The sequence below is a fragment of the Haliotis asinina genome, chromosome 6 (genome assembly GCF_037392515.1).
Source record: "Haliotis asinina isolate JCU_RB_2024 chromosome 6, JCU_Hal_asi_v2, whole genome shotgun sequence".
Classification (NCBI taxonomy): Eukaryota; Metazoa; Mollusca; class Gastropoda; order Lepetellida; family Haliotidae; genus Haliotis; species Haliotis asinina.
The window spans coordinates 46,360,742-46,388,724 of NC_090285.1; the positions used below are offsets into that span (position 1 = coordinate 46,360,742).

General features: G+C 39.2%; 2 protein-coding genes across 2 annotated transcripts; both read right to left on the minus strand.

Moving 5' to 3' along the window:
• Positions 1-349: 349 nt before the first annotated feature.
• LOC137286602 (histone deacetylase complex subunit SAP18-like) lies at positions 350-9,738 on the minus strand. The gene is made up of 3 exons (XM_067818550.1): positions 9,600-9,738; positions 8,179-8,285; positions 350-920 (listed from the first exon to the last, which is right to left on the minus strand). The coding sequence occupies exons 1-3, from the start codon at positions 9,699-9,701 to the stop codon at positions 641-643; spliced, it is 489 nt and encodes a 162-aa protein (XP_067674651.1). The 5' UTR covers positions 9,702-9,738; the 3' UTR covers positions 350-640.
• Positions 9,739-17,719: 7,981 nt separating this feature from the next.
• On the minus strand, positions 17,720-27,295 carry LOC137288245 (glycine N-acyltransferase-like). The gene is made up of 5 exons (XM_067820702.1): positions 27,218-27,295; positions 25,012-25,128; positions 23,223-23,337; positions 21,855-21,969; positions 17,720-20,864 (listed from the first exon to the last, which is right to left on the minus strand). Exons 1-5 carry the CDS (start codon positions 27,290-27,292, stop codon positions 20,456-20,458), a joined length of 831 nt encoding a protein of 276 aa, XP_067676803.1. The 5' UTR covers positions 27,293-27,295; the 3' UTR covers positions 17,720-20,455.
• Positions 27,296-27,983: the final 688 nt, after the last annotated feature.

The window sequence follows — 27,983 nt, forward strand, 5'->3', positions numbered from 1 at the left end:
CTCCTAATTGGCAAGGGCCTTAGTCAAGTGTACTAAAATTCACCTGGTAGGGAATAGGTACCCATTATATAATATTGTCAGTTAAATTCTGGCATCTCAAAGGTGGTTTGGAGTATGTAGGTTTAGTTTTACAACACTTTTAGCAACAATCTATCAAGATGATGGTGGGGACAACAGAAATGGTCTTGGTATACATATAGGGGAAAGCGAAACAGGGTCTCTGGGGTGACTTATGCCACAGTCAGCAGCAATATATGTTATACCAATCTGCAAAATATGACCCTTGTCAGCTGAATATAAGTATATAATTATGGGCACAGCTATTTCTGTATAAAGAATAAGCCATACATTATAAATGACACATTTTATTCATGAAGTAAAATGAGTTAACATGAAATGAGCATGATATATGATCATTACTGATACATCTCTAAACTCTAAACCAGAAAATGTTCATGACAAATATAGTCATACTGTCTATTAAAACAGAAAAGACAAAGAAATTGAAATGTTTATCTAATGTACTGTACAATTTCTTCACAATATTAAAACCTTGTAGTGGAAATATGGACTGAATCTGATATAAAACCAAGTGTTCACTTATCCCCAGACAGCTGAAATCATTCAGAATTGTGAAATTTTAGTATGGACGTCGGGGTCTTGAAGGAATGGGTCCCTGTCTGGGTGGTGTGATTGCAATGTCCAGAAAATCGCCAATTTGAAATTTCTTTGATGCAAGTGTTACTGTGTCATCTGCAGATTTTCTCCCTGAACATGTGGTGCCAATTTCTCGCAGGCGATGTGTTGGGGACCGAGGATCTGGGTAGACGATGGCAAAGTCAAAGAAAGTTCCTTTCCTTCTGGCATCAGGGTTGACCTCCTTCACGAGACTGGTCAGCTCCTTCAGTGTGGCGTCCATCCTGCAACAATGGTGGTTCACATTTCTAGAAGTAGCAATTAGGTCTACAGTCTAGGAGAGTGTGTGTCTGTGAGATGGATACATGTATCTAAATGTGGGTGTGTGTGGCTCACTGTCAGTGTGACTATCCATCTGGGTCAGATGGCTGTGTGTGCCTGTGCCTGTCTGCATGTTCCATTGACATTGACAATCTCACACCTTCCTATCAGAAGATGACGTTCTTAGCTCAGTAAACATTGGAGCGAGACAGATTCTGCATAAATGACTGATATAATTACTAAGTGCATACAATTTAGTTAAAACTACTGATCAGTATTTCAGTGTACCAGATGTGGTGATTGGTTGGTTGTTGTTTTATGCCGCACTCAGCAATATTCCAGCTCTATGGAGGAGGTCTATAAATAATCAAGTCTGGACCAGAAAATCCAGTGATCAACAGCATAACCATCGATCTACATAACTGGGCAGGGGTTAAAAAATCCTGACACCCGGGACAAGTCAGTTTTCATATTGGGCAATCAAATAATGATATCTTACTTGTCCATGGACTACTAGATAACTTCCACTTATGGTTTAAAACTGCAAATAAACTTGGATTTCATATTTGCTCATAATGTGGCTATTACATTTTGCAATAATAATAATGTAGAGTTAACATTCTTTGAAATTTATCACTCTTCAATAAACAGTCCAGTAAATATTAACATCAAACATTGTGTCATAAAATCGGGGCAATTGGACAATTAGTCAGGACAAGTCTTTGAAGGGCATTTAGAAGTGAAATGCATAAGAATGAAGATTTTATGGATATCAACTTCTTTATATGAGAACACAACGTTTCGGAGTTAATGCTTACTCCTTCATCAGGTGATAGAGAATGGGGTACAGAGCTATATTTATATGTACAGGTAAAACAATAACAAAGTAACAAGTGGAATGACTTAACGAAAGCTGGAAGCCAGTATAAACAAGCGCTGATTGGAAACCGACATGTAAACATGTCCATCAACCCTCATGCACTCATGTACATCATCCTTAATCCCCAATCATGTGTTATGTAAACATCATCCACCATTGGCTTCCATCCTTTTCCCCCATCATGTACATCGTCCTTACCCCCCTACCTGTGTTATGTAAACATATCCCATCATCTGTAATGTATTACCATTGGCTTCTATCATTGTTATCATAACTGTCGGTTTCCTATCAGTGCTTGTTTATACTGGCTTCCAGCTTTCGTTAAGTCATTCCACTTGTTACTTTGTTATTGTTTTACCTGTACATATAAATATAGCTCTGTACCCCATTCTCTATCACCTGATGAAGGAGTAAGCATTAACTCCGAAATGTTGTGTTCTCATATAAAGAAGTTGATATCCAAAAAATCTTCATTCTTAGTCAGGACAAGTTACTTTCTTGAAGTCACTTGCCCTGTGGCTTTCAAAAATATTTGAACCCCTGCTGGGATATGACGACATGTGTCAGCCAAGTCAGCAAACCTTACCACCCGATCCCGTCAGTTGCCTCTGACATCAAGCATAGTCGCCTTTTATGGCAAGCACGGGTTGCTGAAGGCCTGTTCTACTGCGGGACCTTCATGGGTCTGCAATCATGGAAGTTCATAGTTACTGATAGGACCACAGGCTTAGCCACAGGCAAACTGTAGGTCAAATGGGTTGTGTAGCATAGAGAAAATTACCAGTCTTCTCACATGGGAGCAAAGCAAGCAAAGGCTGGCTTTCCTCGCTTTGGTTCGAAACGCATTTTTCATGTCAAAATAAAAGATCGCCATCATTAAAGGTATACACCCAGTTCTTCACTGTGTTGTGCTCTCGCATTTCCAACCCCATGTTGAACAATTACTCACATTAACTATGTTGTATTCAACATTTTAAGCTCAACTCATGGTATATCAGACCTTTCTTCACCTCCATTCCCCCTTCCAGCCTCCGGTTCAACAGAGGGAAGGAACAGGAGGGATATTATTCCATATGGAATACTTACAGTTACCTCCCCTGCTTTATTTGCCCATTATGCCAGAAGTGTTTTTATGTAGAATAAATGTTACGAAAATTCTAACAATAGCAACAACAGATAAGACAAACTCCAACAGGTTCATGATAAAATTAAGCAATATGGTATTTCTTTTTAATTTTTGCTTATTTTTGTTCCATCACTTCGTTCAACTGGAAGTTGGCAGGGGTAATGGAGGCAAAGAATGATCTGAGTACTACAAGTGGCGCTTAAAATTTTGAACAAAACATTTAATGTGAGTAATTATTTAACATGGGGTAGGAAATCTGACAGCACAACCAAATAAGGAAATGGGGGTGTACCTTTGATGGTGGCGATATTTTATTTTGACATGATACATATTTTTTGATCGACAGCGAGGAAAGTATGTTGCCAACCTTTGCTCGCTTCGCTTGCATATCAGAAGACTGGTCATATTTTCTATGCTGCGCAACTCCATTTGTGCTACAGTTTGTCTGTGCTTAAGCCTACAATCTAGAAGGTGTGAAATGCCTGTGACATGTTCACATGTGGCTAAATGTGTGTATTTATGGAAAGACTCCACTGGTCTAGCTCTGTGTGAACTTGTCTGTTTGTGTCTCTGCCTGAGTGCCTGTGCATAACTGCATGTTTCATTGCATGCACATCCATGAGTGAAATTACAGGTGGTGACTGACTTGACACCAGCAGTCTTGCACCTTTCTACCAGAAAAAAAGTCCTCAGTTCAAAAGGGTTGAGTGAGTGGGTTCTGCTCCATGCCAGTTTCAGCAATTACCCAGCAATATCATGACAAAGGGCAACAGAAATTGGCTTCACACATTGTAGTGTACCCATGAGGGGAAGCGGACATGGACCTTTAAAGTGGACGCTTTAACCACTAGGCTATCCCACCGCCCCCAACTGTAGTAATAAATCTACAAATTACTGAGTGTATACATGTACAGTTTAGTTTAAAACTGCTATGCACAGTATTTCAGTGTACCAGTGTACGGGGGCAAGTCAAAGCTCATGCAGGCAGTGTGCAAAATAACCACTGTCCCACAAGCTTGAGGCTGGTAAAATTCCATTCAGGCCAGAAAATCTCTAGCCTCTAACCTAACTGGTTTGTGAATTTTTAGGAGTCCACCTGAAAATACATTACTCTCTCTGATTTGTTAAGTTATGATACACTTTAAAATCATGCAAGATGGCCTGATAATAATGCATGTCCTACTGGCACATAATGATCAAACACGTGCCTACATTCAAATTTGGTGCCATTGAACGGTTTTGTGGGGTGGTAACGTTTGGGCATAACTTGCCCAAACAGCTAGCAAAATCTGGAAAATATTTCACACACCTGATGCAGGTCTTAGACACTTAAAACTACAGTGACATCAAAGAGGTCAGAAGGATTGAATAAAATCTCATAAACAAAATTAAAAAACAAAATATTTGGTGTTAATCGTCAATCAAGTCCAATGTGTTCTGAATGCCAAAAAACATCTGGAAACAGAGGCAATGTTTCGTAACTTTTGGGAGAATAAGTATTTTGTTTCAACTGTGTCCGTCTACTTAAGGTTGTTTAAGGCATGTTCTAATATGAACAGGCTAGCTATTCTCGAAACGTTCGTAGCCCTACGAACTTCTTAAGTCCATTCTTAACACATTGGCTACAATCAAAGTTAAGAATTCTTAGGGCTACGAACATTTTGAGAATAAGGGCCCAGGCTAGCTATTCTCGAAACGTTTGTAGCCCTACGAACTTCTTAAGCCCATTCTTAACACATTGGGTACGATCAAAGTTAAGAATTCTTAGGGCTACGAACATTTTGAGAATAAGGGCCCAGGCTAGCTATTCTCGAAACGTTCGTAGCCCTACGAACTTCTTAAGCCCATTCTTAACACATTGGCTATGATCAAAGTTAAGAATTCTTGGGCTATGAACATTTCAAGAATAAGGGCCCAGGCTAGCTCTCTCGAAATGTTTGTTGCACCCTTCGAACTTCTTAAGCCCATTCTTAACACATTGGCTACGATCAAAGTTAAGAATTCTTGGGCTACGAACATTTCGAGAATAAGGGCCCAGGATCATGAGGATAGCTACTCTCGAAACGTCCGTAGCCCTTCCAACTTCTTAAGCCCATTCTTAACACATTGGCTACGATCAAAGTTAGGGCTACGAACATTTCGAGAATAAGGGCAAAGATGTTTATCAAAACCAGGTCTTTGGCATGATGTGTAACTGCTTTAATCATCTGGTTATCCCTACTTCAGCAAACTGGCACTGTAGACAATACCTCCAACTCTAAGAGCAAGCATCCTGCTTTTAATTAACTACAAAATTCTACTTGTGATCTCAAGCTTTCTAAAACAATTCTATTTAGAAATGAGGAACTTTACAATCTGGAACAAGAACTGTTTCTTTAATAATATGCTTGTCACTGGAAATCTGGTACTGGAAGTAAGCTGGTCCCCTGGCTAGCATATCACAAGCTGGTGCATGCTGAGGGAGCCAGGAAACAGTTTAGTACAGGAAGTATAGATGCTACATAGAGAAGTGGTCATCAATATCCATGTGCAATGTAGAAATGTTGTGGTTTTGTTAGTGAATTGTTCGTCTCCTCACTTAGCAATATTTAAGCCATATGGCAGTGGTCTGTTACTAACAGACCAGACAAACCTGTGGGTGATAACATGAGCATCGACCTATACAACTGTTAACTGTTATCTATACAGTCTGACCATCTGATCCCATTAATTGCCTCCAACTAGCGTATGGGTATGGAACTTTGCCCAGTAGGAACTGTGTCCATCACAATTTCTACACAGAAGGAAATTTAACCACAATAATCAATATCCTTTTCAGATATCAAAACAAATTACTCTTTGATTTCTCTCACATATAGAGAAAAAAAGTCTTTCGGTTAAGCAAAAATTTATATCATGGGGAAAGCTCCTCCATGTAAAAGGTTGTGGTGGGCAGAGTTCCAGTGGGTAAAGTTCTCTGATTTGGTCTGTTGAAGAGCAAATCTTGACCAGATCTTCATGGTTACAAGTGACTGAGTTAAGGACGCCAAGATAAGAACTGCTTATACTGCTTGGTAATTCTCTATTGCATGCCTAATTCATTACTGCCTGCCTAACTTATGACAACACAAACATATTTTTGACACACCAGTATTGAAAATGGGTTGAGAAACCTCAATATCACTGAACACAAGTTAAAGGGGCACTGATGCGGAGCAATTTCCGTGGACTGGTGTAAACGTTTGTTATTGTTTTTCTCCCGTGAGTACCCGGATGATATCCCAGAATTCGTGACTGGTTCGTGACCTCTGCTGCGCATTCCGTAAGCGCAACTGATAGTTTAATTATAGACAGATCAACTTAGGTGAAGTCATTTTTACTTCATTACAAATGTATTATGAAAACAAATGAAACACTTTGAAGGTTAATCATCTGCCAGTGGTAGAAATGGTAAAAAACTATTAGGGCGGAAAAATAACGAAGCCAATGTACGTCTCTATATTTTGTCTCATAACACTAATTAGTTTATTGTCATATTTGTATGATTCTGAAAATTAATAAAAGAACACACGACCTGCTTATACTCATAGTAAATTTCTAACATAACAGCAACATTTATACATTGTCAATGTGGATCCTATTTCACACACATACGCGATCTAGTGTGTGTTTTCTGTCATACAGATTCTGCTGAATGCTACAACAAATAAATTAAAACAAATTGCAAATAATGAATGTAAAACAGACTAATTTTATAGCAACAATGTCAGGCTACTACCTTGTTCAGGAATGCATCCATCAATATCCACATAAAAGAAATCGTATTCCATTCATCTGCAGCTGGTAAATAATCATGCTCTGTGTCGCGTGTCTTACAACTGTCTAGTTTGCGAAAAAGTAACACATCGTTTCACGTCTTTCGTTGGTGAAAACCAGATAAACCTCTCATTGGTCTCCCAAGATAGCACACCTGGCAACTAATTGTATGATGTCCACTATTCTAAGTAATTTAGTTAACCAATAATGAACAATCAATCAATGAGCGCAAGGGTGGTTAATTCTTTGAAGGGAGGATGTTGTTTTTGCACTCACTCTTTACGACAGGGTGTAGTCATCTACACACACTGCCTTTTGACAAATCCGCTAGGAGATAAAAGTAATTAATCAATCAGTGTGTTATCGGTTAATCCTTTGATCGATGTTTGTTTTTGCAACTCAGCTGATAAACCCTCTTGCATCACTTACATGCACATATTACATAACATACAATACATTTGCAATTACAGACCTTAATTTATAATGTTGAGTATTTACTCCAGACAGGAGAAATGCCACATGGGAACCTTTGTTGAGTAACCGAAGTGGTGTTACTACTAATTATATCTGTTATAAATTCGTTAATTGACCATCCAGAGAAGGATGACAAATAACACGTGTAGGTTCAAACGCGAGTTACAGCAAGGAAGATGTAATCTCTGTGTCGCATGCAGCCTGAAAACACTTATGGGCCGAAACTGTTTTGCAGATACCAACGGAATTTCGTTAAATAAGGAATACACACAGGTATTTGCTGTGTACTTGGGTAAATAGGTGAAATAAGGGGTTTTTACGTAAGAAAATTTTCAGATTTCTCTACCAAAGGCAAAGTCATCGTTTTTTGTTTACGAATTCAAATAAATCAACCGTGTGTTTTTGTTATCATAAATAATAAACCATTGTAGCTACCATAGCTACCAAAATTGACGTATGATATTTGCTATCACAGCTGAACCAACACTCAAAACTACCTATATGTAAAGCTTTGCAATCTTCCATACTGAAACAAATGGCTTGCTACGTGCCTGTAGACATCATATTTTCATGTAACATGATCAAATATCGATGTGAAAAACACAGAAATAGGATCAAATTGGATCAGTAACTATACCATCCAAGCATCCGAAAAGAACTACACTGCTGGGATATTTGGTTACGATCAGACAAGGAATACCATGGATATTTTTAAACAAATGGCATATGATGGGCATCCGGCCTCCTGACTGTTTAGGCGAAGAAATTGTGCTAATATGGACAGGAGCCCAGTTCCTTTGTCCGTCACGGTCGAAGGAGCGGGCGCTGACCAATTTGCGGTTTGGTTTCGTAATTAGACCGTTGACGAGAAACATTATTCGCTCCGCATCAGTGCCCCTTTAATGTCTTGATTCTACATAATGACTGCCCATGACTGTGAACATACCATGTGTAGATCTGCAGCTCGTTGGTTGGTGTGTTGCCACGGGAGAATTCACTGAGAGGATGATGCCGTCCAGTGCTGCAGAAGACTCTCAAGAGGAGGGGACATGTCTGGAATGAGAGCATTTCAATTCCTTACATTGGGAACAGGACATTTTGCAATAGTTGTTCAGAATAATTTACAAATGTAGAAAAATCAGGGGACATAAAATATTCTTTGGATACTCCTGAAGCTTTTCCTGTTGAAAAGAGGCAAAAGAATGTCACTAACTTTCCCCCAAAATGATCACACATTGAAACTCAGCTGGGGAGCTGTTAAGAGTCTTGTGCGTATACTGGAAATGACATGTACCATACATTACAGTATGGGTCATACTCATAGATAAACTCAGGTCCTAACTTGCCCCTTAAAATCTGTATCTAAACGGTATGTTCCATAAATTAAATTCTTAACCTGCTTTACCATATTTTTATCATTATTACACTATCCCCTCTGATGTCTTGATGGAATTTCCATACTGAAGTTGACTCCTAAAGACATGTCCATGACTCCATCTCAGAACACAAGGGAGTCATGATTACTCCTGAATTTTCATGTCTAGGGCAAACACTGTATACACACCTCAAATCTACTTAAAGTGAATACTGTATTTATACTGACGTGACAGATAATACACAAACAGTTCACAGACGTGCTGGCTAGTGGCCAGTTATCGCTAACACCTGGCTGTAGTGCTTGAGCAGACTGCTTGATTTTAACTCTAATAGCCTATCGCTATTGTGATGTGCTTGTGTGTGAAATACTACTGAAGTACAAGTCAAGCGGTCGTGCAAGCACTATAGACAGGTGTTGGTGATAACTGGTACATGATGATAACTGGTTGCTAGACGGTAACATAATGACCATGATAACTTCGGTAACAAAGAAAATAGACCCCATGTTACTACATGTTCACAACGACATTAACTTACAACCTTTTGATGGTATTTTAGTCAGCATAAAATAAAAGCATAGACACTGTAACTACCTGTGCAAAATTTCTGAAAACTCAAATTGCTGAATTTCTTAATAGTTTTCTCGCTAGTCCGTAGATCGGTTACACATAACCTGTGGCTGTGCATCCCTGTAGCAGTCAGTAAAATATCTTATTTCTTTGGAGTATGATTGTTGTTTGATAAACTGATTAAAACACAAAAGAATATGGCTCAAATGTATAATTAGTAAAATGCACTTCTCGAAAGACTTGTGATCAACGACGTGGACTTCACAGACTCTTCTATGAAGCCATATTATTGTTCCTATTTTAAACTACTTTATACCTATCATCTCCACAGTTGAACGAAAACTGGACATAATCCACCGTGTGGTGTCAATGCTTACGCCTACAAAATATCGTGGCATGAGATAACTAAAAATAAAGGTACTTTTTCTCGGTCTATCGGTTTCTCTGGCTCTTTGTTGTCCTCCACGACGAGGGATTCAACGGTTGCGTTAGATCTCATGCCTTCGCCAAACCGAAATGCCATATTGTCGAAGGGAAGTAACTCAAATGAAACATTTAGAACACACTCACAGGATCTTTGTTACACGAAGCGAAGGTTAAAATTCAACCAATCGGCGAACTGTGACGTATAGGCCCGATATGTTCCGAAGGTAGCGAGGCGGTGTAAAGCACATTCTCCACCTATGGGAAATGGATATTATGAGATGTAAGTTGCAGTGAATGAAACGATTGATGCTGTGTATGTTTTATGGATCGTTTGTCAAGCAACGCGTGAAATTTTCAGGCAGTTTGCGATACTCACAACTAAGTACTGTTGTCAAATCAAACGTATTGACCACTGACGCGAAAGCAAATTGGTCGTAATTTTCTCGGTGATTCCATGATCGTTACGGGATGCTCTCGCAAGATAAAAATTATTTTGCCTGCTTCGTGTTTTACGCTGCACGAGCAAAATTCCAGCGAAATAGCGATTTGAAACAGAACGCGTTTGGACTAGACCACCTATTCATGCATGATCTAGTGACTGGCGCTCTATATGTGCGTCTGTCAACTCAGTACAGTATGACGACCTGAAGTGCTCAACAATTTCACAGAACGAACCTGGTGGCCTTTTACGAGATCAATGGCTGCTGAAGATCAGTTCCAAACGGGATCTTCACATTTCAATGGTATGATTCGCCTAGCAGATAAAGAATGGAATGCACATATTTCTTATTTACATAAGGGACGGATTGTTTGGAGGTTTGCTCGAGGCATTGTAATATTTCAAATAATTTGATGGGGAAAACATTCCAGACCAGTTTAAATTTAAGGATCGCAAAGGCATGTTTAAAGTAAAGACTAGATCTAGATGCTACTAGATGCCAGTAAAGACTAGATCTAGATAGATAGGGCTTTGAATAATAAGACTTGCACATTTTCCAACGTATGAACTATAAGAATTTAAATGATAATTTCTGAAAATATCCAAACCACATTGTGCATTTAACAGACTGCACGACGTTCAACCACATCTAGACTTGCCCCTTAAAACCACAGGGGCTTGTATTGCTGAACATGATACGTCCTGGGGCCAACAAGCCTACACTGATATCCATACACATACACATATAAAGAAGGTGTATGGATATCAGTGTACGCTTGTTGGACCCAGGACGTATTATTTTCAGCAATACAAGCGCCTGTGCTTAAAACCACATATAACTACATCAGTTGGGTTAGTATGTATTCAGTACAGTTAGCCACTAAAACGTGAGCTCCAGTGGTGGAGTGTAACGAAATACACTGAGACTAAGTTTACTGAGACCAGGGAGAAACTCTCTATATAGGCTCCCTGCTGAGACTGGAGAGCGAGCTTCTTCCGCAAAGACTGCGTCAGGACAATCGGCTATTTTTTGTTGATATTGATACGGATGTCTCAAAGTGATATCTGATATCATATTGAATACAGAGCCCCTACTCTATGTGATGGCATTCAGAATACATACACCCAGCTTCAAAACTTGCAGGAATGACCGGACATGGAGGATCTTATTTCACGGGCGACAGTGTCCCCGATCACCGGTAACATTTCTCGTGGTCATTTTTCGATAAAATAGGTAATTTTCATTGGAAATAATTTGTCTGTGTTTTGTATGCATGGCGGGTCGCATATAATCAGGTACAAACTGTTAAAATATCGCAGTAATTACTCGAGTTGGGCCGTACATGAACGACTAAAAGTTAAAACACCAACACTGATGGCTGGGAGTTGTGGCGTGCTCCTGTAATCTAGCTACTTGGAGGCCTGGTGTGGGGACGGTTTGAGGGCGGGGGTTCTGTCCTCAGGCGTGCTATGTCGATCGGGTGTCCGCACTAAGCCCGGCATCAATATGGTGACATCGGAGGAGTCTGATATCACCAGGTTGTCTAAGGAGGGACGCATCGGCCCAGGGCAGAAATGCAGCAGGCAAAAGTCCCCGTGTCGCGCAGTAGTGGGATCGCACCCGTGAATAGGCGTCTGTGGATAGCCCGTCCAATAAAGTTGGACTCATACCTTTTTGATTTTTATTTTGGACGTACGTTCTTTGAAACATTGAAAACGAACATTTTTATCATGTATATTAAATATACGACATTATTATAAATTTCTTTCAACGTATTTGTAACTATTTTTGTAAGCAGTGAGTATAAACACCGCATGAAATAGACCAAAGCTGTATTTGATCGGGGAAATATATAATATTTTCGAAACAATATTTTAGATGCAGATCTGATCTTTATTACTTAAACGGAACCTTTATATGTGTGTTTGTGCTTCAAATACTGACAAAATGAACTGACTGCTAATTTAAGTATACATAAAATTTGTTTTGACAAATATTGTTCTGGAATATGTCTTTATACGGGATATTTTCGGCATTATGCCCCTAAATTCAAACGCAAAACATGTCTGTTTACACAGAATTGGATGCATTGACTATTTATTTGAATCACCTCGAAATATCAATTAATCACGATCTAAACATTTTGTGTTGTTGATTAGAGCTTTGTTACGTCTTAGCAGAAACCATATATGGTCTCGGATCTTAGTATTTTCCCTGGAAATACTCTCGAGGTCCTCGCTACATTCCTCGAGTTTTCTATCTGTATTGCATGTATTGTTGAATTTTGTAACCTATACCTGCATATAGTTTCCCCACAGTACTTGATGAATCGGTTTTTGAAAGGAAGATTGATTGCTGAGCTATGTAACGTCTGATTAACCAATCAGAAACGACAACTTTCGAAAACTAAGGTAGATTTAATGTATTCAAGGAAACTTAGTTCAAACGTCTTTAGAAAATGGACATGACTTTCGTCTTATGCCACTTTTAGCAATATACCAGCAATATCGCGGCAGGGGACACCAGAAATGTTCTTCGCACATCGTACCCATGTGGGAGTTCGAACCCGTATCTTCGGCGTGACGAACGAACGCTTTAATCACTAGAATACCCCACCGCTCCAGGAAATTAAGGATAAAACACCGAAAAAGGAACTCAACACATAGTTCTACACCACTCTGAGGAATATTCCAGCTATATGGAGGAGGTCTGTAAATAATCAAGTTTGTACAATCCAGTGGTCAAGAGCATGAGCATCGATCTGTTCCTGGGATGCGATGACACGTGTCAGCCATGTCAGCTAGCCTGACCACGCGTTCTCGTTAATCGCCTCTTACGACAATATGGGTTACTGAAACTTGATATCAATTCTAACCCGGAACCTCACGGGTGTCGACACAATGTTTCCGGCATTTTGCGTCTTTTTGATTTTGACATATGTTACAGAACCCTCTCTACATTAAGACTGCCGAATAATTGATGCCGAACTGTTATTATATATCTGAAGATAAGAAGTTAAGATCTTTGACGTTATGCCCAAAATATTGTCAGTCATAGATATTAGAAATGGGGTATTTCGGGCTAGCTTTGATGCAATACACGAGGAAACCTGTAGTAATTGGGTTAATTCAAGGAAGAGTGTTGCATTTATATCAAAACCTATAAGCTCAGCTATAAAGATAGAAAACAAAGAGAAAAAAAATCTTAACACGTTTCAATTTAAGACTGGGAATGAAAGTATTGAATGTTACGATTGAGTGCAAAATCATTACATAGACAAGGCAGCATTTACTGTGATAACCATGGTAGTGAAAACTAAATTTGGTTTGCTGAAATATATGTAATAGACTTCGTGTTGATCACGAAATATCAAGCACATCTGCCTGTTCTATGCGGTGAGGTAGCCTAGCAGTGAAAGTGTTCGCTTGTAATACCGAAGATCCGGGTTCGAGTCTCCACATGGGTACAATGTTTGAAGTCCATTTCTGTGCCTGGAATATTGCTAATAGCGGCGTAAAACCAAACTCACTCACTCAGAATGAAGCTATATTCTTCGTGGTTTTCGTCACTTTATGAAGCAACAAGACTATACTCTAAAACTTCGTGTCCCTCAAATGAGAAGAGCTTAATGCACGTTGGAATATACCTGAGTTAGATATTGTTGGTAGAATATGAAGATATACCCTTTAAAAAAAGAATCTGAGTCTTCAATTTGGATAGGAAGTGTAAACGTTAACAAACGTTTCCAGGACAGACATCTTCAGAACGCACCACCATTTCTCTTTATTACCACCCCTAAACACAACGCATGATATGCACGTGCACATGATATGCAGTAGCCCCATACACGAGCATGGGGTCCCATTTTTTATTTTTACGTTTTTTCCACTTAGAACATGAATTTTGACACTCATATTGCATCAAACATTTGATAGTGTTTGTTTCTAGTAATTGGTTTTAAAATGAAAATCGTATACATGCAAATTACATGCCATTCACCAGTCATCTGTCAAAAGCGACTACATTCCAAGTAACTATGGTTGTAAGGAAGTGCAAATGATGATGCGCTCTCAAAACATTCAATAATATCATATCAACATTGATTGACTCCGATAAATCTCCTAAATATTTTTAATCGTAAATAAATAAAAATGAAGATCCCCTACTTTTTTGGAAGAGAATAGTTTAGAGTTCTTAACGTCTGTTTGCCATTGTTGAATATCTACGTCGATGATACATTGTTTTGTTTCTGACAGAAGGAGTGGTCTATTGCCGAAATCTTGCATGGTCTAAGTGTAGCCAAATCCATACTGAGATGAAATCTGTCTAATTGTTGAAGCCCATGATGTACGGTTTGCACGGTCCAGTCATTGTAATATTATAGTGTCTACTTCAGGACAGCCCAGTCCAAATATTTCTACAGACCAAAAACTATGTAGCCAGGCTATATGTTATTTAATTATTATTATTCAATCTGCAATCCTGATCTTCATCACTACCGCAGAGTACATTGCTTTGTCAGCTACCTTGTTCCTCTTTGTCACTTCCATTAATTACTGTATATGACATTTATGGTCTTTATTGGTCATCCCCCTGTCTGTGTCTGTCATCACATCAACTGTAGAAGGAAGTGCTATTAGTTTCTCTATCTGTCCAGTGTTGAATTTTTGCCTGTCTATAGTTATTAAAAACTATATATATGTATGCTCACATCCATACTGCACGTGAGATGCGAGTGTGGAGACCGGCATTCCGACTGTCTGTGTAGGGACGACCGCGAGCAGGATTGTGCCGCTCGCAGGAAAGGCCCAGGGGTTAAGCTGGAAGTCCGCTCACCTCATTCATGTATACTTGTTTGTCCTGTCTTGTGAAACCAACTGAAGACGTTTGAACACCTACACTATGCCTTCGTCTTCATCAACATATTCATTTGTCTTCGTCAACGTAATGTTCATCTAATACCGAACTAATTCCCAACAACCACATCCCCGTTAACAACTGGTGGAGAATCCGGGTAGAGTAACTTGTTAGCTTACTCCGGATCTTGAAACCTCTCTATGTGCCTACCATTAACATCATGTATCAAGGATGATTCCTCAAGTTCTACGTCAAAACGAAGAGATTGAAAGCGAACATGGCCATGGATCCTCAACACTGCCATCTTGAATGGAGCATCATACAGCAACCACCTAATGGACAACCTACAAGTTAAGGATGGAACAGCAAGATATGACAGACCAAGAAAGTAGTTGCGTCTCTCCCATAGAGAATCTTATCACAGCCATCAGCATGGAGATCGTGTATTCATCCAGAAGCCACCTTATGAACATCTTCAACATTGACATTGTGTACAAGACAGCTCATCAGGACTTACTTGTCTGTGTTGCCTTCAAAGGACTCAGTACAATACGTTTTATGTACTCGTTATTGTTGATACGTGCAACCAGGTATGTTTGATCATAGACCAGTACATTACTACCTTCCTATGTCTATACCATGTTGTATTTCGTGCATGTGAACATTGATTACTTATATAGATACAGAATGAAGTCAGAATAGAAATATTCTTTTGTCCAGATACCCATAACCACATTTTTATCATGTGTCAATATTAAGGCATTAATAGCAAAGCAATATTCAGAATTTTAGAACTTTGAAGTCAGAGTAGGGTTGTTAATAACACTTCTTTATTGGCCATAGCACCCACAATATGTGGGCAAGCTCTGTCGACGACACAGGATTAGCCACCATTGTAGGAGTATTGTTTCTTTTATTGGGCATAGCACCCACACTATATGGGCAAGCTCCGTCACAGACACTGGAAGAGCACCCATCATACTTAAAAGGGCCACAGTACCCACAAGTACCGTCTGAGTCGTGCGGTAAAGTTAGACTCCTGGTTTGAAATTTCTTAATCTGAAATATTTGCTGAGATGTTTAATGCATATTTTTATGACGCTAATTATTATCATTATTTGGTACTGAGCATCACCACAAAGCCAGACTCCAGATTTGAATATCATGCTCAGACTTTGAAATATTTCTTGAAACTGTCCGAAGTAGCCAATACCAGAATGTGAAATGTACATTGCAATGATCCTATGATTATTTTTCTGGTGTCAGATTGACAAGATGATCACTCTCTTACCGTCGATGCATAGATATACTTGCTGCACGGGATGTCAATGACATCAAGAATCACTTTACAGTGATTATGCACTGATTCGCACTGTTGGTAGTTACAAAGCTTCACTCCCATCAGTTTGGACTCAATATTTAAGCTTGGGGTCCAAGCTTTACGGAACAGAGGGAAGTTGTTATAGTGTCTACTATTTCTACAGACCAAAAACTATGTAGCCAGGCTATATGTTGTTTAGTTATTATTATTCAATCTGCAATCCTGATCTTCATCACTACCGCAGAGTACATTGCTTTGCCAGCTACCTTGTTCCTCTTTGTCACTTCCATTAATTACTGTATATGACATTTATGGTCTTTATTGGTCATCCCCCTTGTCTGTGTCTGTCACCACATCAACTGTAGAAGGAAGTGCTATTAGTTTCTCTATCTGTTCCTCATTGTTGAATCTTTGCCTGTCTATTGTTATTAAAAACTATATACATGTATACTCAGATCCATACTGCACGTGAGATGCGAGAGTGGAGACCGGCATTTCGACTGTCTGCCGCTCGCAGGAAAGGCCCTGGGGTTGAGCTGGAAGTCCGCTCACCTCATTCATGTATACTTGTTTGTCATGTCTTGTGAAACCAACTAAAGAAGTTTGAACAACTAAACTATGCCTTCGTCTTCATCAACATATTCGTTTGTCTTCGTCAACGTAATGTTCATCTAATACCGAACAAATTCCCAACAACCACATCCCCGTTGACAGTAACATCATATAGGTCTGGGACGCCTTTCACGAGGCAGCCTTTACTAAGGTTACCTTTAGCTCCCATTCTTTAACACTGCACTAAGGTTACCTCAGTGACTTACGATCACCTTAGTGTTTCGTGAAAGTAGACCCAGCTTTGGTAGTCGGTAAAAGAAGTTGGTAGTACGTGTTAAGTTCATTACATGTGTGACGAAAACAGTATTTCTTGCACAGTATCCAAGAACGGCAGCACTTTACGCTTTTTAAGTGCATAATTATGTTTTTTGTTTCAGTTGAACTTTTCTATGCGCCAAACATGTTGAAAACTCCAGATTTCACATCCGTATCTCAAAATTTGCAAAACCATTTTGTTGAATGTTTACAGCTTCACTGATTTGCAGCCCACCGCTCATAAAATGTAGTAAATTATCTGACACACTTTCTCCACTTGCTGAGGTTAACTTTTTGCTGTTCGAGTCCATGCTTCTTTGGATGTAAAGGTCTGTCCGAGATATGTAACAAGTTTAATCTGCGATCCTTTATAAAACCATCAAAGGTACGCAGTCTAGACTACCAGTGGTCTGTCATCCATTTTTTTGTGTAAGTCGCGTTGGCTGAGCGGGCTAGGCGACTGACTTTGTGTGCTGGCGATGAGGCGCCTGACTCTGAGGATGCGGGTTCGAATCCCGGATAAGTCCCAACCAAAAATGTACTAGAATTTGTACTTTACTAAGAAAGTTTAATCTCAGATACGACATGTATTGCGTGACCTTGTCCACTATTTGAAACACAAGTAAAACGATCAGAATGAAGATTTTATGGATATCAACTTCTTAATATATGAGAGCACAACGTTTCGGAGTTACTGCTTACTCCTTCATCGGGTGATTGAGAATGGGGTACAGAGCAAAACAATAACAAAGTAACAAGTGGAATGAATTAACGAAAGCTGGAAGCCAGTATAAACAAGCACTGATAGGAAGCCGACAGTTATGATAACAATGATGGAAGCCAATGGTAATACATTACAGATGATAGGATATGTTTACATAACACAGATAGGGGATAAGGACGATGTACATGATTGGGGATAAGGATGGAAGCCAATGGTGATACAGTACGCATGATTGGATGATGTTTACATAACACAGGATTGGGGACATGATTTACATGAGGGTTGATGAGCATGAGTGAGTGAGTGAGTGAGTTTAGTTTTACGCCGCACTCAGCAATATTCCAGCTATATGGCGGCGGTCTGTAAATAATCGAGTCTGGACCAGACAATCCAGTGATCAACAACATGAGCATCGATCTGCGCAATTGGGAACCGATGACATGTGTCAACCAAGTCAGCGAGTCTGACCATCCGATCCCGTTAGTCGCTTGATGAGCATGATTACATGAGGGTTGATGATGTACGAACACAAGTTGATAAGGATGTACACGGGTAGATTGGCTATACATGAATTACATAGATAGAATGTACACGGGTAGATGAGATTAATTTATCAATAAGTCCCAAAACGATCACCTTGAATTCTCCCACTGACAGTTGTAGAATGAATGAGACATACATTTATCACCCAAAACTGTGTTCCCCAGGAGTTATTGTTTGTCTGAGATCAAACGATATTTCCTAGGACAGTAGATATTGCACAGTCCCCTGACAAAGCCATGATGTCATGGACGTGATGACATCACACGCTGTGATATCGCTGCACTGCAAGTCTAATGACAGTACCATGTTCAGTGTCGAACGTTTTTCATGGAAAACTAATTGAGACTGATTTTGTGATGATGAACAGAATCGACGTCGACGTTTTGTGAGATATATAGAGAATCTCACCATAACGTCTTCTGATATCTAACATATCAACACTCGATGATAAACGTAGAAATACCCCCGCAAGCCTAGGATATTTGGAACTTAATCAACTCGTGCTGATATACATGTATTTGATATCAAAAGACACTAGGGTGATTTTCTCTATGTGTCTAACAAACGTCAACCGAAGTATAGACCTCTGGGGCTCTGTTGTTCCTAATCATGTGTAATTCACCAGTGTCATACCACTCACCCCTATGAGATAATCAGCACTGTCATAAATAATACAATCATCACTCAAACGTTCTAGAATTAAAAGTCACTGTGAGTATAATGTCAGAATCATACCAAGATTTAATCTCATAAAGGCATTAATCAAATATACTTAAACGGTCAACTTGGTTCCAATATAATACTCGGAATATTTTGGTGAAACATACAGCACTCCAGTCACAATATTTCTGTAATAACCAAATACTTTCTTATCAAGCAGTATGTAGACAGCATCTTTAATATGTGAGAATATTCTTGTACAACATAAACGTTATTCAACATACACACCAATTCCTCCAGTTTTTAGTCTTTAGTGTGTCCGAGAGAAATGTACTGTACGAGGGGATATAAAAAATCTAATTATCTCCATGAATGTATTGAGAAATTGTTGTAAATTTAAAGGTAACATCAGTGATCCTTATCTGCTTAATGGAGCAGAAACTACTTCAGAATATTCCACCTTGTGCGAGTTGATCCAAAACACGAGTAGCCCCAAGATTGCAGAAACTTGCGTTATGCAATTTCATCAAGTGGCCTGTTGGTTTTCCATGCAATTAGGGGGTCTATTGCACAAGGTCAAGAAATGTTGGGAGAAATATGTCCCTCCGGATGGTGATTATGTAGAGAGGTCTATAATACAATAAATCCAAATAAAGTTTCTTCTCCGAATACGTCTTGGAGATACTTAAAACTTTTTGATATCTCGTCGTAGTCTCGTAAAGAATACTGCCATATTTCACATAACATTACCACCGAGTGTCGTGATAATACATGTTAGTAGTGTTAATCCTCTGGCGTTTGGGAGATTTGCAGTTTCAAGTGAAGACAGTACAGGAGTACAAAAGACCAAAGAAGCGGGACTTGCTGTAGATAGGAGGCAACGAAACAATTTACCACAGGAATGTGTTCCGCAAAATTTACTGATGCCCCAGAAAAGACCACAACATCTAATATGTCGTTGTTTGGTCTCATATTATTGCAGATTCTGAGCAACTCTTGCTGGTTTTGCCTCCCCTCCTTAAAGCCTTCTTACAATATGGAGGTGTTTCTTTCAGTTGTTTCAACAATGAACAAGAGGCAAACAGCATGTCTGAACCAAATCGAATCTTTCCACATTGCTTCAGGGGTACATATAGGCCAGTTTGATACTCTCTGCAGAGATTTTGTGTTGTGGTTGTCACTTTCTCCATCCTGAACTGACGTGCAGGTCAAGTAACGTTTATTATCTTACAGGAAGAAATAACAAGAACAACCTCCACATAAATATCCTAAAACTCCCATGGCCTTTTGGCATTATCACGTAGACGGGTTCAAGGGGCTCAGTCATACGAATTCCTCAAATGTGTCATTAAGTGTCATAATTTCGTGTGTAATTATCTCAATAATACTTTGAAACTTATTTCAGAATGCACCCCTAACAATTACAAACTGAACGTCTACTAAAAAGCTTCTTTTCTTATCCACCAAGAAGCCTGGTCATATACAGCCTCAAAGCCGACGCTTTTAGTTAGCTCAGTCGATGCTTTATTTTCTTCCTGGACATAAAGATGAACCTCTTCCATATGCTTTAGACACAAAGCAGCAAGGTAAGAAATGATCACCTGGCCATACCCCTTCCGCCTATGTTCCTTCATTACATGGAGGAAACCTATATACCCATAATGGTAAGCCAGGGCGTATCCTACCAGGGAACCTTCCCTGTTGTACAGGCAACACGACGGTTGTTTCATGATGAGTTCTTTTACGTATGACTCACTGTGTATACCTTGACTGTAAGGCCAAATTGAACTGACGAGAATGGCTTGTTCGGGAATAAGACTTCTCATACTGAATCCGTTTGGAATAGACCTGCAACATGAAACAAGAAACAAATCCTAGCATACACATCCTGGCTACACAGAAAGAAATAACAATCGCCCGTGTAACGAAGCATCCCACATAAAGAAAAATATGGAAAGAAATGTGATCGTTATCAATTTGGATAATGTTGCTTCCACGTTAAATCTTAATACACATCGCTACTCACAGGATACCTGCCTTACAATGCATTGTAGAAAGGTGACGCAGTTAAAGATATTCTTTGCCTTCTTTTCAGAAATGAAACCCGTCAAATCTCAAACTTGATGAAGCCAACACATAACAAAAGGGTTTTCTGAAGAAACACCATCTCACGGACGAAGGTGTATATTTCTTACTGGCACAATATTATGTGTAGGAGAAACCACAACTACGAGGGTTCACAATGTCTTGTAAACCCGAGCAGGAATGGTTTCCCCAAGTTGTGAACGGTTTTTGTGTAAAATATCTTTTAAAATAATTTATAACATCGATATCACTTGGCCCCGGTGCTTTATAATAGATCTCCATGGGGTACACGGTATCGCGAGTGCGTTGATATCACATGGCCGTAATCTGGCCGATTTTCATGAAAAGTTCGTGCATTCCATGTATTGCACGTGCGTTGCCCGCAGTACCCATTTTGTGAGGAACAAATGGTTCATGCTGACGAACGATCGCATGCTTCACGGTGATTCTCCATAGCCTAGTGGATAAAACCGGAAAGCTAGACTGCAAAGGGTTGAAGGTTCGAAACCAGGTTTCGCCACAATATATTGGAAGTTTCCAATAACGTGATATTTCACGATCAGTGATAGCAAGACAAAGTTATACGCACCGTATACGCAAGCTAGGTTGACGAAAGTGATGCCTTTTATGTTCAGGAAAAAGATCAGATGAAAATTTGTTATAAAATGTTTGAATTGATTAATTTTTTATGTGCTGAAAAGTCTGTTACCACAAAAATGGTGGCAGGTCAAATGAACATGCCTCGTGACTCACCTGAGCTTCAACGTCTTTTCTGTGACTTTCATGTCAAAGTACAATTCCATGTGGAGATTCCTGTGGTGTTTCTGCATGACATCAACAACGACTGGCATTTCGTAAGGATATACACCTGAAGAATGTTTCATGTCAACTTAAACAAAGACAACAGCTGAAACGTGAAGTCTAGCTTGTAGTTTAAGGTTCAACTACCATATCCTTGTGGATGCCTTCATTTTACCTCGAATATCAGACCAAACTCCATGATTCCATTATCTTCGGTTTTTATTATATATGTTACAGACAGAGTGTGTAATCAGTCAGTTCATGAAATGACTGTTTGCACACCTTTGATGATAGCTCGTGGGAGTCTAATTGAAGTTAGTCCAACTCGAGCACTGGTTCCAAACATTGCGGCATATGTACTACACTGAATACCTTAATGATGAGCCGTATTTTTGGAGAACTGCAGAAATCCTTAATACCCACTGGCCCATCTTGAGAGTTATCATCTGCCATCCAGGCAACAAGCATGTCCTTTATGTCGCCACTGGCCCTTTCAACCCTGGCTCTGCGGATGTCTAGACTTACCTTGCACTAGCGTCAAAGTTATCCAAATCTCCTTCATTTCTTCGATTACCTTGGCAGTAAACTCGAAACCGTTGTCAGGTGGGAGGACAAGTGCGCCTATGAGGAAAATGGCAACGCCGCTTCTCCTGCCCAGTTGTTGATGAGAAGGGATGAAGGATGCAGAATTTGCTCAGATGGTCTTGACATACCATAATCCACTTCGAACTACCATGACTCATGGACTGCAAGTCAACGAGGTCAACTTGTCCCCGGGATGCAAATTCACTGGTAAGAATAGATTTGACTACCGCGCCCTTGGTCATCGGTCTCTTTCTCTTTTTGTGGCACTCTTGGCTCATTGATTTTAAAAAGCTCAACTCTGCCACGCAAGATATTGGCATGTTCAATTCTCAGTTGTTTCATCATTCTATCTCGACCCTGTGAACTCATTGTAAAATGAAGCTAATTAGGACGTTTTCATAACTACATATTCTTACCACTTATGAATTTTCTCCGGGGAAGAATAATATTAATCTAAGCAGGATGTTTTCATAACATTACAAAAAACTATTTAAAAAAATATACGAGAAGCAGTATCACCAACGAACCATTTCAGTCAGATAATGTAACTCCCAGGGCCAAATTTCAGTCATTTCATGAAATGACTGATTACTCAGTCTGACAGTAACATATACACAAGTGATTATCTGGGACGTTTGTACCATGCATTTTTCTACATTAAAATAGCGAGACAGGTTAAAACATAAATTACATAAAAGTCATAAAATAACACATTATCACGCAATCTGATTTCACCTCCAAACCCAATTCTTGATGACCAGTCTATGATGTTGGGCATCTGAAGCAGAATCCCCAGCGCGTCACAGTCTGTAGCGTAAACAAGGGTTTCCAAACGCAGGTGGTTGAGGTACTGTAACAAACATGTATTGGGTACCTTGGGTACTTCCTCTTAATGTGTAAAGTTCATCCTACAATAATTTGGACATCATTTATGTTGTCAGCACCCGTCAGAACTGCTGTATGGATTTCGGGTTAGTAAGGTAACAGATGTATTTAATGAATGTTTCAAGACTAGTTAACTGATGTATGGATATCGGGTTAGTAAGGTAACAGATTTATTTAACGAATAAGTAGTTTCAAGACTACTTATGTTAGTTCTGATCCGAGAATGTCACATAGTTAGAACAACAGTGAATTGTCAGGTGTGAATGGAAAACAACAGAAGTACAGTGTATATATCTGTTGTATTTCCCATGTGACGTCATCCTTAAGTGTATATAGCCTCTTTGGGAAACAATTTATTTCTTTGATCCGTGCGGCTTTGTGAGAAAATGCTGTATCAAAGTTACAATAACATGTCTATCTTTAGAGATTCAGGACGGTTTTTGAAACTTAAAGAAACATTCACCTGAAGTTTACTGCTTTATTTCCGTACTGATAAAACGTGTGAAAATGTTTGGGTTACGTCATCGAGAGAAGATATAGGCGTTTTCACACTCGTCTTGAGGACCTATGTCTTTGTGCTCAGATTGGCACATTTGGCCCAGACGTTTTTTCTCTATTAAATTTGAATAGCCCTTTCTCTTCCACCCACCTGAACAAGAAAAAGAGACCAGTGACAATGCCCCATCTGTTCCATAATATTGTATTAGGCTCCGTCCGTCCGTCTGTCTGTCCGTACGTATGTACGTACGAAATGGAATATCTTAAGAACCATTTACTAGATTCTTTTCATATATGATACCTAGGTTCACCATACTCAACACCAGGCTTATTCTAGGGAAGATGCAGTAAGTAAGCACACACTTTTGACACCGATAAATTGTTTGAAACAAATTATTAAATTATTTTTATATGTGTATATAAATCTAATTCAACCATGATCAGATGTATATTAAATATGTACAGGTTGCTTCGTCTTACTATATGATTTTAATCTTTTTCCATGTCCATGTCAAATATATATATATATATATATATATGATGTAGTATTTTGTAGATATAAACGTATTATACATAAACATGTTATAAGTAATATATATAGGGGCATATATATATATATATATATATATATATATATATATATATATATATATATATATATATATATATATATATATATATATATATATATATATATTACTTATAACATGTTTATGTATAATACATTTAAATCTAGAAAATACTACATCAAACTATAAAATACGTGCTGTAACTGAATTAGGTGTGAGTGGCAATATGGCCAATTATGAAGTGTGATAAAGTTCGTGAGGCATGGCTGTTTTGTTTTAGGCATTACTGTGAAGATTCAGTAAATCCAATTTACTGAATTGCATTTTACGTCAACAAAAGACGTAAAATGTAAGAAGAATACGTTTAATGACAAACATGTCCGAACAAGTAATGATTATCATCACCTTGACATATCATCACACTAGCAAGTTTTTGTGACAGTCAACAACTGTGACAACAAAGCGTGGTAATACACTTGGTCGAGCTAGTAAATACATATTTGGCGATCATGTTAAACATCATACAAACAATGTTATCTCAACAAACGACTATACAGGTCACTTGCATTTACCTTAGCTGAAACGGTATTGGCACGAACAACCAATGCTCTGTAATCTGGCCAGCGGTCCACTATGAAGTCATAGTCAGTTATCACCGATCGCAGTTTTGAAAGTATTTCACCTCGAATCTGTCGAACAAGGCAATACTGATCATGGAAATAAACAATATCTGCAATATGTAGAACCTGTATTGAACTCAATGTAATAACAAGTTTTATGAGAAATATCACCGTTTAATAGCCAATATTGACGATGATGAGAAAACTTGATCCATCCCATGCAACGATGGAAATCAATACATTCAACCATCACGTGTTCATTGGAAAGAATCATCACAAGGGATACAGTATGGCGGTTCCACATCTTGCAAAACATTATCAGTGAAAGTTCATATAGTAGTGGTGGCAGCAGAGGACCTTGCAGCAGAATATGACTCTCCCGAAGAAGCATGGAATATGACCGGTTTCATATGGAATGTCACCGCTACGTTAATTTTCAGTTGTTGTATCCTTTAGTCATCTTCAAAGACAGGACATAATTTGGAAGATGCAGCGTGGGTGCTGTGGTAGTTGACACACATGACAGACCCATATGTGTACTCCGAATCTGTCATGAGCGCCGCTATAACTCGAACAAAATCTTATTTTCCCATGTCTAAATACATGTAATACGATTATAAAAACGGAGCTGATTTGATGCGCATGCTTCCACTCCAATCTTAGCCAGAACCGTCTTTAATAGATTTGGTGATCAGTTGTTGGATGATAACATGTAAACAAGATCCGAAGATCCTTGTGTTATTGTAAGATAACGCCTTGCTCTCATAGTCCTATTGGCAAGTTTTACCATTCAACAGCATAGTGAGTGAGTGAGTTTAGTTTTACGCCGCACTCAGCAATATTCCAGCTATATGGCACCGTACAACAGTATAATGTATCTCAGGTTACAATGCGTTATCAACAGCAACGTATTCTCTGTTGACATAGAGGAGGTGTATGCTATTGTGTTTCGTGTTTTCCGGACATAATGAGATGGAGATGACAGTTGAATATGTGACATCTCTATATATATCAACATTGTAAATGTTGGATTTTAAGTATTAGTAATACTCTTAGAAAAGAGAAAACAGAAACTTGACATGCTGTTTTGGAGCGTATTTGCCGAGTGCATATAGTTGATTCAAACATGACATCATTACTCAATTACAGTAAACTTTACAAATTTCCAAAAGATTATCATGAAAGCGTTTGGTTAAACCACAGAGGGCTACTAAAGCCATTTGTCAGAGAAAAATGTCCAAGAAGAAAGGAGATGCCGAATGATATGTTGAGGAATGTTTTCATACTCTTGCTGAAGTGCTGAGTGCAGTTCGTGTAGTGTCGGAATGCGGTGGCACGATCATCGATCAAGAGTGCCCCATAGATGTGCAATGGGGGACAAATCAGCTTATCGAGCGAGAGTCAATGGTACCACCTGAACGTTATTTTGCTAGAGGAAACCCTGGCAAATACGTGTAACGAGAAGTCGAGCATTGTCATGCTGGAAAGATCCACCGTTTACGTTGAAGGAGGGATCGACTTCACGTTCAATGCCCCCGCTATGTGCACAACAGCTGTTCGGCCATTATATTGGATACCTGCCCACACCATGACACTTCCACCTCCGAATCTAACTACCTGTTGTACACAGTTATTGGCGTCCGACGTCTGTATACACGCGACTGTCCATCAGCACGCCTGAGAAAATCTGGAAACAAATTTGTCCAGTATCTTGCTCACGAACATCTCACTCGTTGTCAGCAGCATTGTAGACGTTCAGCCCGGTGAACTTTCGGTTGTTGTGGATGTTGCGATCGTGGGGAGCGAACAAAAACGTCTCAAACGGATGTAGCTATCCTGCGCGACGGTGGATTCTCAAAGTCGACCAGACCTGGGTATTTTCATTAACACCGCCAATGTTCTTGTATTGGGTCTATGGTCCAGGATGGAGATAGTGAGTCTGGACACGCCGAAGTGCCTTACCACCTCATGTTGCGATGCGTTGTGTTATTGCGCTTCTGTCAGTCTTCTGTCATCTAGAGTGGCTTCACGCAAGCATTGCATGTGGAGTAAAGCATTTTAGCGATTCACTACAAACGTGAGTGTAACGTTTATTTTGGAAGAGTATATAAAAATTAAACGTTTGCGTCGGTGAGGATTTTACTCGTGATTTACTCACATGATTTGCCTTTGGGATGTTTTGTAGAGATCTTGATAGAGAAGGGAGCTGTTCGTTGTTCAGGTAGATAGCCATCGCTAATATGTTTAAATGAGGCTCTCAGATGTTACAATATTCATCGTTATTTTATTCATACATATTCACACCTAGCAGAATAGACAATGTATGAAGATGAAGCAGGCAATATACCATGCTGACGTGTAAAGTCATCTTGCGAATATTATGTGCATATTGATCATCCAAAGAATACGAAATGCTGAGATATTCATTTTTCCATTTGGCATTTATGAAACATCCTTATTCATTCGAGACCAACATTGGACCATATGAAAGAGTTTTGTATACATTTCGCACATAGCACATAGTTCACATGCACAAAATGCATTATGGTATTGACATAAGAAGGTAGTAATGTACTGGCCAATGATCATACATATCTCGATGCACTTATCTATCAGGAACAACACATTGTATATCCTGAATTGAGTCCATTTAAGAACATACAGGTAAGTAAGTCCTGATGAGCTGTTTTGTACACAATGTCCATCTTGAAGATGTCTGTGAGGTGGTTTCTGTATGAATACACGATCTCCATGTTGTTGTGATAAGATCTCTAGCAGAGACACATGTCCTTGCTTGGTCTGTGGTATCTCGCTGTTTCATCCTTGACTGGTAGGTTGTCCATTACGTGGTTGCTGTATAATGGCGTTGACGATGCATGTGCTTGCAATCTCTACATGTAGACGTAGAACTTGGGGAATCATCC

Coding starts and splice junctions, on each gene's coding strand:
- LOC137288245 (XM_067820702.1), bottom strand. CDS start 27,292: ATGGCTATCTACCTGAACAACGAACAGCTCCCTTCTCTATCAAGATCT. Junction 23,338..25,011: donor CCAATACCGTTTCAGCTAAG/GTAAATGCAAGT, acceptor TGTTTGTTACAG/TACCTCAACCACCTGCGTTT. Junction 20,865..21,854: donor GAAAAGACGTTGAAGCTCAG/GTGAGTCACGAG, acceptor TTCATGTTGCAG/GTCTATTCCAAACGGATTCA.
- LOC137286602 (XM_067818550.1), bottom strand. CDS start 9,701: ATGGCATTTCGGTTTGGCGAAGGCATGAGATCTAACGCAACCGTTGAA. Junction 8,286..9,599: donor AACCGATAGACCGAGAAAAA/GTACCTTTATTT, acceptor CTCTCATTCCAG/ACATGTCCCCTCCTCTTGAG. Junction 921..8,178: donor GAGCTGCAGATCTACACATG/GTATGTTCACAG, acceptor CCATTGTTGCAG/GATGGACGCCACACTGAAGG.